The sequence below is a fragment of the Mirounga angustirostris genome, unplaced genomic scaffold, assembly GCF_029215605.1.
Source record: "Mirounga angustirostris isolate CCGP_5_RB_7025 unplaced genomic scaffold, mMirAng1.0.hap1 SCAF_4, whole genome shotgun sequence".
Classification (NCBI taxonomy): domain Eukaryota; kingdom Metazoa; phylum Chordata; class Mammalia; order Carnivora; family Phocidae; genus Mirounga; species Mirounga angustirostris.
This window is the reverse complement of record NW_026991712.1, coordinates 175,848,559-175,868,108: the sequence shown is the minus strand read 5'-3', so window position 1 is coordinate 175,868,108 and position 19,550 is coordinate 175,848,559. Positions and strand designations below refer to the sequence as shown.

The window sequence follows — 19,550 nt, the reverse complement described above, 5'->3', positions numbered from 1 at the left end:
ATTTTATTTATTTATTTGACAGAGAGAGACACAGCGAGAGAGGAAACACAAACGGGGGAGTGGGAGAGGGAGAAGCAGGCCTCCTGCAGAGCAGGGAGCCTGATGTGGGGCTCGATCCCAGGACCCTGGGATCATGACCTGAGCCGAAGGCAGATGCTTAACGACTGAGCCACCCAGGTGCCCCAAACAAAGACTAATTTAAATGAAGTGTGTGTGTATGCATGTGTAAGATGTTATGATTGACTAGATACAAAATACAGAAATTAGACACTTCTTTGAATAGATCTACTCCAAGGGGGTCAATTTGACCTCATTTTTTTTTTTACCTCTAACTGAAAAAAAAAAAGAGATGTTTGCCTGGGGAGCAGTGGGTGTGGTGGAACCAGCAGATGCCCCCTCCTTTCAGTATACTTCTGGGTTGCACTTTTGCAGCTGGAGATTTTAGAGGGGACACTTATGGGCTTGGGAACAGTCCATTTTACTTCAGAGATCTTAGCTCTAGGTCTGGGTCTCTCTTGAAATTTGCTGATACATACACTGTTATTCCTTCCATCTTCTTGAAGAAGAGAAATGAATCTAGAACCCCAGGCAGCTTCCTGGGATGTCAGAGCAGTACCTTCTTCAAAGGACAGATGTGCTCTGGAGGAGGGCTGAGAACCCTGCTTCCCAGCCACTATGCAGGATGCCCTCTTGCAAACGCAATCATGGAGAGATTCTGGGTTTTCATAACTATGAGGAGATTCGTTCTTTCTCAATGACCATGGACAGCTTCAATAATCAATGGTAGCTTCCTGCTGACCCAGCTTGCTAATAAAAATTGCTCCCATTTATAGGATGTGCATCAGGCAGGAAACCAGGTAGTTTATAGTTTATACCCATCAACTTGCCAGGTGGTGTCTTTGTTTTGCAGGTAAAGAGACAGAAATTGGATGAGGTTAGCTCTCTCGTGCAGGGTCACACATTTGGGAAGTAGAAGAGTCAGGATTCTAACTTGGCTCTGATTCCAGAGTCCCTCAACTCTGGCCACTATGGCTCATGGTCCCTGTGGTTTATGGTTATCCCTCTGTTTTATAGTTCAGTTTACAGGCAAAATTTAAACTCATCAGGGCCAGGAAGATTTTGACTATCAAAGGAATTTTTTTGTTTTTGTTTTTGTTTTTGTGTGTGTGTGTGTGTTTGTGTTTTTAGTTGCCTGCGTTCTAAGGCCCCAGCAATGTCATTTTCTACCACTCATAATTTAGATTTGTCTGAGAAACCTGGAGATGAATATAACTAGAGAATCCTGAGACCATGTCATTGCCTTTATCTGAAAATGTGGGCTTTTGGTTGTGATGGTGGAAGGGATGGAGGCTCAGGACCCTCCAGAAGCTTTCCTTGATGCTCCTGACCCTCCCTTGTAGTTCTAGACAGAACTAGCATCCTGTATCTGGCACCAGGGAGGTGACATCTGAATGAAGTGTTCTGTTCAGCCTTGATGTCTGCCTGTCCAGATACGAGAGCCATCTTGTCATCAGGGTGTTCTGCGTTGGGTCACCAACAAAGGAGTCTGGGTTTTTCTAGCACAGTGGTTCTTACTTTTTTACTTCCTGCATTTATCTATTTATCCAACACCTATTTGTGGGGCCTCTCCGGCCACATATAACTAAGAGAGTCCCAGCACAGAGAGGTCTAGCCTAGTGGAGAGAGGCAGATAGTGAATCTGTATATTTAATAGCAAAAATTGAAAATGTATGAACAAAAGCTCTATGTATCAATAGGGATATATTTTCAAAAATATAATGTTTAATAAGGTATACAAGCCCCAGGATGATATATCCACTTTGGTATCATTTATATAAAGTTAAAAATGCTAAACAATCCTGCATACTGTGTGATACAAACCTGGGTATGATAAACACCAGATTTAGGAGAATGGCTACCTCAAGGAGATAGGGAGGGGCGACCACTGGGGAGGGGCATCCATGGGGCTTCAGTTTTATATGTGACATTTCATTTCTCAAGGCAGCAGTGTTAGTCATGCTAGGATACATATACACATTTGTTATCATTAATATTTCATTTTAAAAGACAGGCTTAAAGATACACACACATATTTGTATTTAAAAGTGCATTTATGTTTGTCAGACAGAAAAGGTGGGAGGAAATATTAGGTTAAACCACATGAAATTGTCACTTTTGTGGGTTAGAAATGACCGGTTCTCAGCAATCTCGTACGGTTCAAGCCGATACACACAAACATGGCTACAATCACTACCTATGAGAATGGGATTATAGATGATTTTTTTCCTCTGCTATTCTTTAATGTCAACATTTTCTCCCATGCACATGCTCTCTTTTTCATATCTGAAACATTGCCGTGTGTACTGTGTGAGAGGCAAGAGAGAAAGCTGTCTTTCTGCTGCCCCCTTGTGTGCCCTCCAGCACAGGGCTCCTCTTCCCTTCACCTGCTGGGCTGATGTGTCCACAGGGCACAGTCCTCGTGCAGTTGCTGACGACACATAGGTAGATTACGCAGGGTAACTCTAACAACACACTCTGTGGGCAGTTGGGATCTCAGCACAGAGACACCAAAGAAATTGTCATGGAGCCGTAAAGATAAATCCTGCCCCTCAAGGACTAGTGAAGTCATCCAATGAGTATGAGCATCTAAAACCTAGCCCAGGGACAGAGGCCCACATTCCCACACCCCATGACCTTCTTCCCCCATCAAGGGCCATGGATTAAACGGAGAAGTCAAGCAAGGGTCACACACAACCAAAAACTGATGTTTTTCATTCCCCACGAGAGCAGTGAATGTTCTGTTTAGTTGCTAGAAAAAAGAACGATGGACAATATTAACTACTCCTTTTACATAGATAAAAAATCTAGTATATATATTTCAGGATGTTGTAGTATATAGTATAGAGTCATTTAAGGGAAGGTAGAACAAAAGAGAAGTAAGGAAGAGAGGGGGAAGGAAACCGGTATTTACTGAATTAGGTAACTACCCTGTTAGGGTCATGATCTCAACGTCTCAGAACTACTCCGCCAGGAAGCCGCGACTGCCCTCATTTTCCAGATGAGGAAACTGGAGCTTGGAAAGATTACGAAAAACCACACCGCTGGTCGCACGGGTTTAAGCAACAGAAATGGAATTTGGATTTATTTCAATCCGACCACCCCCAAACTCCTTTCCTTTGGGTCCCCCACATGCTAAGTGGGTGAGACAAAGGGGCGCTGGAAGTCCAGAGAAAGAGGATAAGGTCTGGGAGGGGGAGCAGGACGGACAGAGGGAGGCAGCGGGACCAACCAGCATTAGGAGCAGGGTCTACAGGAAGGAAAAAGAGACAAAGAAGTGACAAAGCTCCCCGCCCCCACCCCGCCTGTGTGCGCGCACCCCCCCCAACAACAACATGAAATAAAAGATGCAAAAACAAAGAATGACCGAGAGAAAAGAATTCTGAAGGAAAGAATAGATTCTGTTAGTCAGTAAAAATAATTTAATAATGTAATTATATACATCATACACAGTTGCACTGCCCTCATTTAAAAAAAAACCTATAAAGATAAGGTCTCTTTGACTCTTCCCTCCCTCCTTACTCTTATCAATTTGATATTTATCTTTCCAGACCATTTTTTTTTACATGTTTCAGTCCATATACGTACCTGCAGAAAACACAGTTCTTTTGTTTTGTTTTGTTATTTTCGTGTTTTAGGTAAAAGCGACTTGGAATGCATTCTTCTGCCTTGTGGTTTTTCATTCGACCATGTGTCCAAGAGAGCTGTGTATGTGAGTTCTAGACCAACCTCATTTTCCTCACCCTCATCCTTTTAAACTGTTGCAAAGGATTTAATAAATGGCTGCTTTGTAATTTAAGAAGCCATTTTCCTATGGATGGATATTTACATTGTTTCTAATTACTGGCTTTTACATACTATCATGCCTTAAACATACGTGGGTATAACTCCAGGTCCATGGTGCAAGATTTGTTTTAAAATGGGTAATGAGATGTGGTCTCTCTGGGTCATCGGGCATTTAAAACGCTACCAGGGACTGCCCCATTGCCCTCCAAAGTGGCCAGACTAGTTTACCTCCAAAGTACAGTGTGTGAGTTCTCATACCCTTCATGGTATGTTCTGACAAGTCCTAAAGTTGCATTTCTTCACCAAAATTCTGCTAATCACACTTTTAAAAAAAACTAATTTGCAAGTAGTCCCCCCTTATCGATGTCTTGCTTTCCACAATTTCAGTTACCTGCGATCAAGCCCAGTCCAGAAGCAGATGATCCTCCTGATGATGTTAATGGATTGTCAGGAGGTCAATAGTAGCCTAAGGCTACGTCATATGCCTGGTCATTCACCTTCACCTCACTACATCTCATCACATGGTTATCTTATCTCACGTCATCACAAGAAGAAGGGTGAGTGCAAGATATTTTGAGAGAGAAAAAGGAACCACATTCACATAACTTTTTTTAAAAAAAGATTTTATTTATTTGAGAGAGAGAGAGCACAAGTGGGGCGGAGGGGAGAGGCAGAGGGAGAAGGAGAGGTAGACTCCCCGCTGAGGAGGGAGCCCGATGCCGGGCTCCATCCCAGGACCCTGAGATCATGACCTGAGCTGAAGGCAGACGCTTAACTGGTTGAGCCACCCAGGCGCCCCTCACTTAACTTTTATTACAGTTTGTTATAATTTGTTATATATACAATTTGTTATAATTGTTCTATTGCATTATATGTTATTATTGCTAATCTGTTTCTGTGCCTAATTTACAAATTAAACTTTATCATACGTTTGTGTGTATAGGGACAAACATAGTATATATAGGGTTCGGTACTATCTGTGGTTTCAGGCACTTGCTGGGAGTCTTAGAATGTGTCCCCTGCAGAGAAGGGGGGATTCCTGTACTACGTGCCACCCAGTGAGGTTTCATGAATCTTTGAATTAACTCTGATGAAGCTGGTAGAGCATCCATTTAGCGCACAAGTCCTCCTTCCCTCTGGCCTTTCAATATCACATATAAGCAGTATTCCTTTGCACTTAAAGGGAGACATTGTGTAACACTGGTCTCTGCTCAGTGAAGAGCAACTAGCTCCTTCAACATTCTAGGCATGGGCCGAAAGGCCATGGGCCTCTGGACAAAAAGAACTTTATGAGAAGGGCAAGTGTTTGCATTTCTGTCACCATTTCCACATGTTCTGCATTCGATATGTTTCGTGAAGACAAGCCTTCCTCTTCTGGTTTCTGAAGTTTGCAACGTCAGGCTTTGCCTTGCTCCCACGAGCTCCCACAGAGGAACGATTTGAGCAACTTTGTTAAGCTGGTGAGCCTGGGGCTTTATGTTTCTATTAATGTTTACAACTCTCCCTCCCGTTCCTACGTTAGCATGGCCATTTGACAGAATAGCAAACTGAGGTTCAGAAGTTAAATCACTCACCTAAGGGGAACCCAGGATGGAGATCTTTAACACAGAAAAATATAAATAGAAAATCAGACAACAGTGATATATGACAACAGGGGTTGTAGAAAGACTGTATTAGCGGGGCGCCTGTGTGGCTCAGTCGTTAAGCGTCTGCCTTCGGCTCAGGTCATGATCCCAGGGTCCTGGGATCAAGCCCCGCATCGGGCTCCCTGCTCCGCGGGAAGCCGGCTTCCCCCTCTCCCACTCCCCCTGCTTGTGTTCCCTCTCTCGCTTTGTCTCTCTCTGTCAAATAAATAAAATCTTAAAAAAAAAAAAAAAAAAGACCGTATTAGCAACAAATGTGGGACAAAGAGAGTTAATAATGAAATAAATTCATGTGTTATGTAGAGTTTTGTGCAGTTTATGAAAAGTTATGTGCGTAGTATGATATAGTGGTTAAGAGCATATAGTCCTAGGACACTTGGCTGGCCCCAGTCAGTAGAGTGCGGGACTCTTGATCCTGGAGTTGTGAGTTCAAGCCCCATGGTAGGTGTGAGGCCTACTTAAAAAAAAAAAAAAAAAAAAGGAAAAAAAAAAGCATATAGTCTGGCGTTAAATGGCCTGGCTTAAAATCCTGGCTCTGTCACTTTGTGACTTTGGGCAAGTTACTTAACCTCTCTGTGCCTCAGACAGTACATATTTCATTGGGTTGTTGTAATGATTAAACAAGATAGTATTTGTAAAGCAATGAGAACAGCGCCGGGCATACAGTAACACCACAGAAGTTTGACATTACCGTCATTACTGTTGCACTTGGTTTTTGCTGTTATTACTGCTATTTTACAGATGAGCAAAAGGAACTTGGGAGGTGGGTCTCTGCCATCCTGTCCAGGGGGTTTGCACTCCCAGCACTGCCCATCCCCCCTTACTAAACACAGCAGAGGGGTCATATAAGACCTTGGAATATCTATGCAAGAAAAGGCGGGTCCGGGCACAATTCACACTCTTTCTTCCTGAGAACAAAAGAAGGATCTGTAGTGGAAGAATTTCAGGAACTTCAGTGAAGCATGTGAAACATTCCAAGACAAGTCAATCCAGTTCCCTTCTATGTGCTTTTACTAGCATGTGAATCTATCTTTCCAATTGTCCTCACTTCCCCTCCATCCTAGATCCAGCGTCATGTTCTAGACCCAGAATTGGATCACTGTCATCTGTCTCTGGAGCCTCCTATGTGACATCTGCCCTCTGGCCCATTCTCCTCACCAAAGCCGAAGACATATTTCTCGACATACACCGATCATGTCTGTCTCCAAGATGGCCCCCTACGGCTCTAAGGACTTGGGCTGAGCCCCTTCATCGCCCTATGAGACTGGGCTGGAGCTGGGCTTTCCTTCCACTTCCTGCCCAACCCCCCGTACTTCTGTCAGATGGCACTTCCTTCATTTCTCAAAACTGAGCACACAGTCCCCTCCCTCTGAACTCTTTCAGTCTGTCCAAGTCCTGCTCACGCTTCCAGCTTCAGCCTGGCACTCAGCTCTTCCAAGAAGCCTTTTTGCATCTTTCACTCCACCCCCCCCCCCCATGGCACCTATACCTCCTCCTTGATAGCATTTCTCATGCAGTATTATAATTGCTGTGTCCTTGTCTATACGTCCACTGGAAACTGGGCTTCCTGAGGCAATCCCCCTGTCCCTTTGGTTGGGGGTTACGCCGGGCACCTGGCACAGGGCCTGAGATGAGAGTTACTGATCGAAGATAAATACGGATGCTGGTTGAAATTGAGCATGCAGATGCTGCTTTTGGCCATGACCCAAGAGGAACTTGTAGGTAGAGTAAGAAGATAATTATTATGGGCAGAAACATTAGGAACATTCCCAGGGATGGCGAGATTGGTTTAGAGGGCCATGAAGAGAAGGCAGTAGCATGACTATGGGAAGGGAAGGAGTTAAGAAGAGGGGCTGAGATGAGGGAGGAGAGGGTGTTAAGGTAACTGAACGAGGAGGCTATTAGACCAAGGTGGCTGTAATGCCTTGTAACTATATAAGCGAACCAAAACCTAAGCCAGAGTCAATGCACTCAAATCCCAGAAAATGAAACTTAAGAACCAAGCACAAATAGGTTTTCCCAAGTGAGTCAATGGCTCACGCTACAGCCAATCAAATAATTTCCTTGCTTAGTTTCCTGTCTTCTCTATAAAATCCTCCCCCCCAGCTCGTTAGAGGAGTGCCCCCCAACCACCTTTGGTTTGGCACTGCTCCATTCTAACGATGTATACTCAAAATAAACCCTCGAAAATGTTGATGTGCCTCAGTTTGCCTTTTAACAAAGGGATTATTGCAGGAGACAGGGGGTTACAGAGGGGGTTAAGTTCCAGGATATGTGGGTGTGAATTAGAGTGATTAACGATCCTGGTTTACCCAGGACTGTCTGGGTTTTAAAACTGCAAGCCCTGCGTCCCAGGGAACCCTTAATTCAAGGCAAACCTAGGTGGGTCACCCTGGATTGGAATCCAGATTCCCGGAGTTCCCAGACGTTTTGGACAAGGGCAACCTCTCCCTTGAGTTGTGAAGACGGCAGAGAGGAGAAGGATTAAATAAACAAAGCGAATGCGCTTTGGAACCAGGGCAAAGCTCTGCTTCTTTGCGGTGTGATCTCGAATTCCTTAACCTCTCAGATCCAGTTTTCCGTAATACGGGGATAATTAAACACGACTGAGCCATGTAAACGGGCCTACCCCAACCGCAGGCTCATAAGTAGAGTCGAAAGTTTTTGTTTTCCTTTCTTTCCCTACTCTTGCCGCTGCTCTGGTCTCCCACTTTCCAATCCTCCTCCGTTTCTCTCCTCGACCTTCCCGTGCCTCGTTCTTGGCGGCCACCCGCTCCTCACTGAGAGCACCACCCACCGCCGGGGGGAAGAGCAGAGCCAACAAAGGTGGGTGCCCCTCTGGCTCCCCCAGGCGAGCTCTCTATGGTGCCTGCCGCCGGAGCCGCGAGGAGGGGGCGGGGCCCGTCACGTGACCCGGGAGCCCGGCGCCCGCGCAGGCGCGTCGCCGCCGCCGGGCTCCGTCGCCCGCGCCGCTTCGCCCTCTTGGCGCCTGAGACGGCCGCAGGGGGTTCCTGCGGCTTTCGCTCTTGCAGTTGCGGGCCGCGCATCGCGGCCATGTCCCGAAAGCAGGCGGCCAAGGGCCGGCCGGGAAGCGGCAGCCGGAAAGCGGAGGCCGAGCGCAAGCGCGACGAGCGGGCGGCGCGCCGGGCCCTGGCCAAGGAGCGGCGGAACCGGCCAGAGTCCGGTGGCGGCTGCGAGGAGGAGTTCGTCAGCTTCGCCAACCAGCTGCAGGCCCTGGGGCTGAAGCTGCGGGAGGTGCCAGGGGACGGGTGAGGCGGGCCCGGGAGCGCGGGAGGCGGCGCCGGGGGACGCGCGGGGCATGGCGAGCGTCGCCCGCTCTCATCCCCTCATTCATTCAGGCGGCGCCGAGCGCCACCGCTTTCCAGTGCTGGGGGTGGGTTGGGGGGGTCCTTCCCCTCGCGGCGCTCGAGTGATCCCAAATTGTCCTAGCGGTGGCAGAGGCCGCGAGGAAACTGTGAAGGGGTCCTAAGAGACAGCACTGAAGCAGGTCTCCTTTAGATCGGTGCCCAGGAAGGCTTCTCTGAAAGGTGACATTTAAGCTGAGACCTGGAGGAATGAGATGGAGCCGGTCCCTCGAAGAGCAGGACAGCACGTAGGGCAGTCAGAATGACGCTGAGACAAGGAGAAAGCGGCGAAGCCCCACTCAGTGTAACACTCGGTCCTTTTCTAGTTCTTACTGTTGGGGGTTGCCCTCCTTTTACACTTGGGCAATTAGGTCTTTGAGGGCCTGTTGTTTACTGAACTGAAGGTAACTTCTCTAGTTCTGACTTCTGTGGGCCTCCGTTTCTCCTCTGATGCTTATCCGAGCTTGCTTGGGGCTTAGACTGGAATCCAGGGCAAGCTTTTTTAGGGAACACGAGCTAAATAAGTGGGGTGGGAGGGAGAAAATGGGGAAAGGGAAGCGGATATGGACCCAGAAGCATGAATGACAGAAGCATAAAGAGGAGAGGGAAGGAGAACATTTAGCATCCTCACTGCAGGGGTAGGTCAGGGGGAGTCTGGTTGCCAGGATGCCACTCTGGAAGAGACAGTATTAATAACAGCCTGGCTGCTGTTGTTCTTCCCTTCATTTGAGGGCTCAGAAAGGGTAGAGGGAGGAATAAAATGAAGTTAAAGACCATATAGAATTGCCTTACTCACTAAGCATGGAAAAGAGGGAAGAAAGTGTTTTTTTTGGGGTTTCACATTACATTGTAGCTTATTGATCGAGACTGTTTATGAACTGGCACTAATTTATCTTTCCCATCTTTCCTATGTATGCTCACTGCTTAGACACTTGGCTTTACAGTTTTACTCACCATCACCTAGCATAGTGCCTAGTACATAGAGGGCATTCAGTGCATTTTTGTTCTATGAATGAATGATAAAAATATCATGGAGGCCAAGTACAGCCTCAGCAGAGCCTCTCAAAGGGACATTTTCTTAGTGGAGTCACTACCATTAAAGACTTGCTTTGCTGTGTCTTGCTTTTAGCCTAGTACTTTGATTTCGTCAACTGTAGTTTATTAACTATTCTGGGCCTTACTTATCCTAATCAAACTTACAAGCACAAGATATTGCTACATAAACTAGAATACTTTACAGTTGAATATTTTACACTGGGATTGAGGTGGGGCTGTTCCTTGCAAATGATTGAATTGCTGTGTCTGTTATAAATAAATAAATAAAATACCACTGACATGGTATTCTCCGTGTCACGGTGTCCAGGAAACTGAAGTACTCAACAGAAGGTTGCTTCTGAGCAGGAATTGTAGCACAGGGAACTGTAAAATCTTGAGGGAGCTTTCATAATGCTATGGGAAACTTTGGGGGTACTACCTCTACTCCGATCTGCCCCCAAGAGAACATACTTAGTTAATTCAGCAAACATTGATTGAGCAAGAGCTGGGAATCCATTGATGACTAAGATACTTAAGGAGTTCACAGTCTAGTAAGAGATAAATGAATAAGGGAGCTTAAACATTTTGACCTAGGGACTCCTTTACACTCCTAAAAATTACTGAGAACTCCAAAGAGCTTTTGTTTATGTGGGTTATAGCTATCAATATTTACTGTATTTGAAAGTAAAACAAAAATTAGAAACACAAGAATACACAAACACACATTCCATTAACTGTCAGAGTGATAACCTTATGTATCAGGTAGGCTCTGGAAATCACTGTATGCTTGTGAGAGAGTAAGAGTGCAAAAGATAAGTAACATCTTAGTTTTGAACTCAGGAATACCCTGAGAGGGTCTCAGAGCTACCTTCCCCTTCCCCCAAATTGGGCCCTACTTTGAGAATGGATGATGTAAATAATTAAAGTACAGTTTGGTGTATATATATATATTTTAAAGATTTTATTTATTTATTCATGAGAGACAGAGAGACAGAGGCAGAGGGAGAAGCAGGGAGCCCGATGCGGGACTCGATCCCAGGACTCCAGGATCATGACCTGAGCCGAAGGCAGTCGCTTAACCAACTGAGCCACTCAGGCGCCCTGTGTTTGATATATTTTTAACAGTGACTGATTATAGTACTATTGAGAAGGCAGTGGCCAGCACTCCTGGAGCGATCACGGAGGCCTTCTCATTCACTCAGCCAATGTTCAGTGAACTTACACTGTACCAGATGCCTCTCAGAGGAGGTCGTACTCAGACTGGGTCATGAAGGGCCAATAGGAATATGTCAAGAGAACATTCTATGCTGAGGAGTAATATAATGTAAAGGCACAGGAGCGCATTATTTTTGAGAGAGATATGAGTTGTTTCGGATGCAGGAGTATCAGGGTACAAGGGTAGAACACAGGCAGAGAGGCTGCAGGGCCAGAGGCCAGCTTGACTGGAATGTTTATGTCTCTCCCTTCCCAGGTCCCTATTCTTGATTCTTGAGACAATGTTAGATAAAATGTTAATGATAATTCCTTCTGTGTGGGTTCCATGAAGCTCACTCCGTTTTGTTCACACATTCTTCCCCTGGGGACCGTGAGATGGGCTGTGGCTCAGCCCTCTAGTATTGTGGCGCTTTTGGATATGATGTGCAGTAGATGGTGTTCCCTGTGTATGTGATGGCTTAGTAGGTATCAACAGATTCTTTATTAATATTTATTGAGTATTCTTGGTGAAATATAAAAAAGTTATGGTAATATTGAAAAGTTGACAGCCTCCACTCTTCTGTCTTTCCATTCTGGTCTGATTACAATATTGAGTAGCCTGACATAGCATCTCGCTGTTGAGGCATACTCATTGTAGGCGGTATGGTACTTGTAGCATCCTGGAACCTCTGGGCGCCTGGGGATAAATTAGCTAGTATCCTCTAATGTAGCCTTTATGTGAGTTGAGTCAATTTAGCATAGATTAATCACGGAGATACTTATGGGGTTTTGTCATGCATCATGGGCCGCCTTGTATTTGTCATGTTGTCTGGAGGGTGGACCCACATAAATTAGATTCAGTTTCAAAACAAGAAAGAAATATTTTAACCTTGGTATTGTCCTTAAAAACTTGATTGGCGGGGCGCCTGGGTGGCTCAGTTGGTTAAGCGACTGCCTTCGGCTTAGGTCATGATCCTGGAGTCCCGGGATCGAGTCCCGCATGGGGCTCCCTGCTGAGCAGGGAGTCTGCTTCTCCCTCTGACCCTCCCCCTCTCATGCTCTCTCTCTCTCTATCTCATTCTCTCTCTCAAATAAATAAATAAAATCTTTAAAAAAAAAAACAACTTGATTGGCTATAGTGTGAAAAGAATCTCTAATTGGATTAGGCAGTACAATATTAGCATTTGTCTGAACTGTATCTAGTTGCATCTTACTAAATGTTGCCCTCAATTGCCTACAATTAATTGTAGTGTTCTACAGTTAAAACATTAAAGAATCACTAATTTTAACCATTTATCTCTGTGCTAAACAAGTTAATTTGTTTTTTATTTTTTTATTTTGAGATTTTATTTATTTATTTGAGAGAGAATGAGATAGAGCATGAGAGGGGGGAGGGTCTGAGGGAGAAGCAGACCCCCTGCTGAGCAGGGAGCCCGATGTGGGACTCGATCCCAGGACTCCAGGATCATGACCTGAGCCGAAGGCAGTCGCTTAACCAACTGAGCCACCCAGGCGCTTTAATTTGTTTTTTAATATTTATTTTGCTTTTAGAATCCTAGGATTTTAGTGATGGAAGGGTATTCACACATGACCTTTTGTAATTATCCATTAGTACCTGCATCCCGTGTACAGCAGCTCTGCATCTAGCTCAGTGGTTTTTAACTTTGCTGGCACACTTAGGGAACTTTGGAAGGCAGCTATGCTCACCACTATACCATCAACGCCGGCTTCTTAGAGAACTTTGGAAAAAATACAGTGTCTGGGCCTCTTCTAGATCAGCTATACCAGAATCTAAGCAGTGGGACCTGGTTACTGATAACCTTTAAAATGTCCACAGGTGATTCTCATGTGCAGCCATAATCACAAACCACTGAGTTAGAGTCTATATTCTAGGCTAGTGTTTCTCAAACTTTAGAATGCAACAGAACCACTTGGAGGACCTAGGTTGCTGGGCTTTAACCCCAGAATGTTTGACTCAGTAGGCCTGGGGTGAGGCCTGAGAATTTTCATTCCAAACAAGTTTTCAAGTTGTTAGGGATCCCACTTTGAGCATCAGTGATCTAGACCAGTGCTGGTCCAATAGAAATAAAACAGGAGCCAATATGTAATTAAAAATTTTTCCATTAGCCACATTAAAAAAGTAAAAAGAAACAGGTGAGACTAATTTAATATATATGTCACTATATGTTAAAATATTATCATTTTGACATATAATCAATGTAAACTTTTTTTTAAAGATTTTATTTATTTATTTGACAGAGAGAGACACAGCGAGAGAGGGAACACAAGCAGGGGGAAGTGGGAGAGAGAGAAGCAGGAGAGGGAGAAGCAGACTTCCCACTGAGCAGGGAGCCCGATGCGGGGCTCGATCCCAGGACGCTGGGATCATGACCTGAGCTGAAGGCAGACGCTTAACGACTGACCCACCCGGGCGCCCCTCAGTATAAACATTTTTAATGAGATATTTTACGTCTTTAAAATACTATTCAAAATCCAGTATCTTACCCTTCAACACGCCTCAGTTTCGATTAACTACATTTCATGTGCTCAGTAGTCACACGTGGTGGCTATTGGCTACCATTGTGTATAGCACATATGTAGACAATTACGGAGGATTGCCAGATAGAAATTTACAAGATCTTTAGTTTATAACCTATTTCCACAGAGCTGAAATTTCCTTTCATTTGCCTGAATCTGTGTCTCTAGAGCTCCCATGTTTTAGTTTTATGGTACAAATACAGCATCCCTTTCACCATAACACTTAGTTGGAGGTAGCTCTCATGTCCTGCTGAGCCCGCTTTAGGCTAAGCACTAGTTGTTCACGTTCTTCATATTATATAGTTTAAAGCCACTTCTCATCTGAACATGTCTCTCTTAAAATGTGGTGACCAGAATCATACCTAGTACTCTAGCTGTGGTCTGACCTCAAAGAGGACAAGACCTGTCCCTCCCCCACCCCCAACCCGCCCTTTCTGCATATTAACTATTATGATTGCAGCCTCGGGGGCCATTAGTTCTTTCAGTGGTTGTTACAGTATTGTCTCCTAAACTATTATCGAGCCCCCAGAACTCTAACACACTACTTACGTAATTGCTTATTTTTGTGAACTCAAATGCAAGACCTTACATATATCCTGATAGTGCAGTGGTTCTCATGTGGAGATGGTTTTGACGCCCCCAGGGAACATTTGGCGATGTCTGGAGATAGCTTTGGTTCCCAGCCGACAGGGAGGGAGGTGGTGGGGGTGCCACTGGCATCTAGTAGGTAGAGGCCGAGGATGCTCGTAAACATCCTACGGTATACTGGACAGCCCCACAACAGCGAATCATCCCCAAATGTCAATAGTATGGGTGTTGAGAAGGCTTGCTGTAGTGTACTGGGCGAGGGTGTGGGCTCAGGAAACAGTTGGGATCCCCTAGAGGGCCTTCGGGCACTGGTCGCATTGTTCTCGTGGGTATCATGAGTGTTCTCGCTGGGCTCCCTGAGGCTGCCCTCTACGCTAAGGGTGTAGTGTTCACTTTTCCTGGGTCACTCTCTTGTTACTCTGTCGGAAAAGAAAGTGATTTATCTATCTTGATTTTTATTTTGCCTACTTATTTTTAGTAAGCTCAAGGAGAGTTTGGTAAATATAGACAAATGTATTAAAATACATTTAACAGTTACTCCTAATTCCACTATCTAGGGATAACTACGGCTAACCTTTTGGTGTCTTGGTTTGACTTCTGGGCCCACCATTTACTGGTTTTGTGACCGTGGGTAAGTTACCCAAGGAGGATAGTAATAGTACCTGTCCCATAGAGTTGTGAGGACTAAACACATCTAATACATATAAAGTGGAACAGTCTATGGCACATCGTAAGAGCTATGTAAGTGATGGTTTCAGTGTTTGCATACATTTGTGTGTGTTTGGTGTCTGTATATATAGGGGGAGATGGACATGGTCAAGTTCACGCAGCATACATAGTTTTATCCCTGTTTTTTTGGCTTGTATGGAGAACATTTGCCGATGTTACTGAAAGTTCTTAGAAAGCATATTACTTTCTGTAGAATATCATGAATTTAATGTAAAATAACTAAATACATGATTTTGTGCTAAATCATACCTCTTTTTCTTTTTTTTTAAGATTTTATTTATTTTAGAGAGAGAGGGAGAGCGAGAGAGCGCGTGTGCCCACAAGCAGGGGTAGGGAGGAGGGACAAGCAGACTCTGTGCTAAGCACAGAGCCCAACGCGGGGATTGATCCCACGACCCTGACATCATGACCTCAGCTGACATCAAGAGTCGGGTGCCCAACTGACTGAGCCACCCAGGCGCCCCCAAATCACACCTCTTAAACTAGATTCAAGAGTAGACTGACTAGTGGTGGCAGGTACTAAGGGTTTAAAGAAGTTTAAGAGGAAAGCTTTAAATTGAGACCATCTTTTTTTTTTTTTTAAAGATTTTATTTATTTATTTATTTGAGAGAGAGAGAGAGAGAAACAGCATGAGAGGGGAGAGGGTCAGAGGGAGAAGCAGGCTCCCCGCTGAGCCGGGAGCCCGATGTGGGACTTGATCCCAGGACTCCGGGACCATGACCTGAGCCGAAGGCAGTCGCTTAACCAACTGAGCCACCCAGGCGCCCAAAATTGATACTATCTTATCCATTAGCTTATTTTTTTTTTTTCCTGTGGGTGAAAAAAGATGGCTATTATTATATTTTAGCAAAAGACACCTCAGTGTAGTATATAGAAATGCTATATTCCAATCGGTTCTAGAATCTTGCCCCAAATTGATGCATAGTTTCTTCGTTTCTGGTTTATAGAATCTGCATTCTTTAAATTCTGTCCTCCCCCTTTGCAAAAAAAAAAAAAAAAGTATACATCCTTATATGTTTGAAGAGATTTCTGCCTTCTCCATAACTTTCTGTTGAAAACTCACTTTTCTGAGTTGGAAACAAAAAACCTCTTTCTCCTGCAATTTTAGGTCTGAAGTTCTGGAAGTGATGAGTTTATATTTTGAGTTTACTTTTCATTTGGGAGAGCGAAAGCGGGGGATTAGCTCAAATGGTAGAGCGCTCGCTTGGCATTTGGGAGAGCGAACAGTTTGGTGTGAAACTGGGCAACTGTTGATCTTCAGAATGGCTTATTGCCTTAGTTTTAAGGATGCTAGATGGTGTTTTTCTTGTTTCAATTCCCATGTGTCTGGGCTCTGTGTTCGTGATACAGTTTGGAGTTGTAGAAGCCTTTGAGGAGTTTCCAAGGAAAGATAGCTCTTAAAGTTTATTACCAGCATTTTAATTTGAGAAACAAAAAATGGTGTTTAAAGTTTCCATTTGGCAGGAATAACAATGGCATTGCGGCTCCCTGGGTGGGAGGAGGGGAGCCAAGGAGGGAGAGGGTCATTGCATAGTACAGCTATGTGTTGTATACGGGCTTTCCTTCTCACAGTTTTCTCCACTACGTTTGTAGGACTCAAACAGGATGTAGAGTTCAATTGCTTGTATTAGGAGCCTGACAAATTGCTATCTTTTGGGTACTCTTTGTTAGATGAATGCTTAGTTAGCTGGCCCGCTGTAGCGGAAATGGTTTTAGAAAAGAGGCAGTAGATACGATTTATTACTTTGGAAGGGGGTCTGGAAATCATAGTCCTTAGGTGTGGAATGGCCTATAATGTCTGGACCCTGTCTTCAGGTGGTTACTGTATCACCACCTCCATATATCGAAGCAGCTGAGGCCTGGGGAGTTTATTGTCTTTCCTGAGTCAGCCAGCTGCTAAGTGGGGAATGAGATTCCAGTTTGTTGCCTCTCAAGAAGGTGATGTGGTTGAATGCCTGCCCTAGTGCTCTCCCCACAGTGTTTGGGAAGAATCCTGGACTGTCAGAGTTGAGGCTTTATCTCAACAGGAACGATTTCCATGGGTGACCTAGCATGAAGCATCATTGTTTCAGATGAACTAAGTTCATTTTTAAAAGGTCTTGACCAACATTTTTGTTTTGATAGCAATTGCCTGTTCAGAGCACTTGGTGATCAGTTGGAGGGACACTCACGAAATCATCTCAAGCACCGACAAGAGACAGTGGATTACATGATAAAGCAGCGGGAAGATTTTGAACCCTTTGTAGAAGATGACATTCCTTTTGAGAAACATGGTAGGTTCACCATGGAACACTGGATCCTCCAGGAGTAATGCATTGGGTAATTAAATCCATCAGTATTCCCTACTCTCTCAGTCAGGGGTTTGATTACATAAATTATGTCATTCATTCATTCAACAAATACTTGTCTGCTCTGTAATAGGCAGCAAGCTAGGCAGTTGGGAATCAATAGGTTTAGGTGTCTGTACCCTTAATAAAAATGATGATGTTAATTAACCTGAAAAGCTATTTATGACTTCTTATTCAGTGGGGGGTAAAAGCAGCCTATAAAAAATATATATAGACTGATCTTCGTTTTGAAAGGTATACACACACAGAAACATACTAGGAAAAGTGGGTAGGTACTAACATTTTATGGTTGGTAATTCTTGGCTCTGCTTATTTTTCAGAAACCACTTACTTTCAACAACTAGGAGATATAATAACACCAATATATAGGGTTTTTGGTAAAGATTAAATTAGATAATACAATTAAATAAGTTCTTAATAAATGTCAGCCATCTGGGGATGCTGGGACTATGACAATTTTAAATGATCTTCTGCATATTTTTCTGATTTTCAAAATGACCACGTATTGCTTTTATAATCAGAAAAAGCAGTAGTCATTTTAATTTCTCACCAGAAACCCGAACACAACCACTTTTCTTTGAGGCAAGTCAGTTAGTGATTTAAATTAGCTCAACTCTAATAAGAAAGTTCATATGAGCTTTTTTTCCCACGGAGCAGGGGGAGAGGGAGAAGCAGATTCCCTGCTGAGTGCAGAGCCTGACACAGGGCTTCATCCCAGGACCCCGAGATCATGACCTGAGCTGAAATCAGGAGTTGGACGCTTAACTGACTGAGCCACCCAGGAGCCCTAGTACATTTGAGCTTTTAAACTTTAAGGTTCGGGGCACCTGGATGGCTCAGTCGGTTAAGTATCTGCCTTCAGCTCAGGCCGTGATCTCAGGGTCATGAGATAGAGCCCTGCCCTGCATCGGGGAATCCCAGCTCAGCAGGGTGTCTGCTTCTCCCTCTGTCTCTTCCCCTGTTCGTGCTCGCTCTCTCCCTCTCAAGTAAATAAATAAAATCTAAAAATAAATAAATAAGTAAATAAAATAAACTTTTAAGGATCTACTAAACGAGGTGTTGATCTATTTGTATTTTACAACTAACATTTTCATCACAGGGCTCACATAATACCCTTATTAAGAAAGAGACAGAATCTTTCTGTGTTTTAGAGAACTAATTCTGGAAACCATGTCAAGAATGGATGCAGAGAGACTGAGGAGGAGGAGGAGTTAGAAGGCTCTCCACATTGGCCAGATGAAACAATAAGAGGGTCTCCACCAGCTACTGGGGGTAATGGGTAGAGTCCAGACCAAGACACAGTTTGGTATTATAATTGACAGGCCTCACTGGCGGTGGGGAGGAGGGGAGGAGGAGGAGACAAAGGTGATTCTGAAGGTTCTGGAGAATGGCTAGGTAGCTGTATCCTTATACTCTCCATCAAGATAGGGGGCAGCAGGAGGAAGACCTTTGGGAGGGAGACTATTCATGACCCCAAAGCCTTTCTCATTCCTCACTAGGAAAGGACTCATTCATTAGGCACCAGCAGCAAAGGGACATAGCAGCAAACCATCCCTCCCCCCATGAGTAGTTTACACCAGTCACTCAGTTCTGATGGTTCCTCTCCCTGTCTCACTTTTTGTCTAGCAGATACCAAGTTACCAGATGGTCAGCTGTTTACAAGTGTGGGTCTATGGGGCAAGGTTTGTAGTTTAGTGCTATATAAAATGAATTGTGTCATTTGTCCAATTAAAATATCATTTTGGATGAAGAGAGTTTTCGGTTTGTGACTGGAGATTCTGCTGTGAATAGCTGCAGTGGAGGTCACGTGGTCAATTTGGGGGTGTGGCAGGACAAGGGACTAAAGCCTGCAGTCGCTGGCGTGATGGTCCCTGTAGATGTACGACAGGAGGGTGTGTTTTTGAAATGCCACTGTGTTTGCCTGATGGTTGGTTGGTGATCCGTAAGAAATTGAGCATCAGAGGTGTGAGAGGTGGTGACTGCCATAGTGGAATGAAAGGAAACTGAGAAATCATTTGCAGGTCACTGGAAGACTAGACTTACTACATTTATCACTCTTCTAGTTAATGTGTTTTTAATGCCTGTCTGCCTTTTTACACCGTGAGATTCTTGAGGGCAAGGACTGGGGTTGTTCCCCAAGGTGGCACTGCCTGGCACGTGGTAGGCACTCGGAAGACATTTGTTAAGTGAATAAATAAATGGCGCACTTAACTCTTTAGGGCCTAGTTACCCTGGCATATGGCTGTGTTGTTTAGGATTGTTCCTT

General features: G+C 44.5%; 1 protein-coding gene across 1 annotated transcript in view; it reads left to right on the top strand.

Annotated features, from left to right (window-relative positions):
• Nucleotides 1-8,427: 8,427 nt before the first annotated feature.
• The window catches only part of OTUD3 (OTU deubiquitinase 3), a 32,646-nt gene continuing 21,523 nt past the window's right edge, over nt 8,428-19,550 (top strand). The window contains exons 1-2 of the mRNA XM_064589830.1: nt 8,428-8,755; nt 17,061-17,209. Of these exons, the coding sequence (XP_064445900.1) occupies nt 8,541-8,755; nt 17,061-17,209 (364 nt within the window). The 5' untranslated portion in view covers nt 8,428-8,540. The remainder of the gene's footprint in view (nt 8,756-17,060; nt 17,210-19,550) is intronic.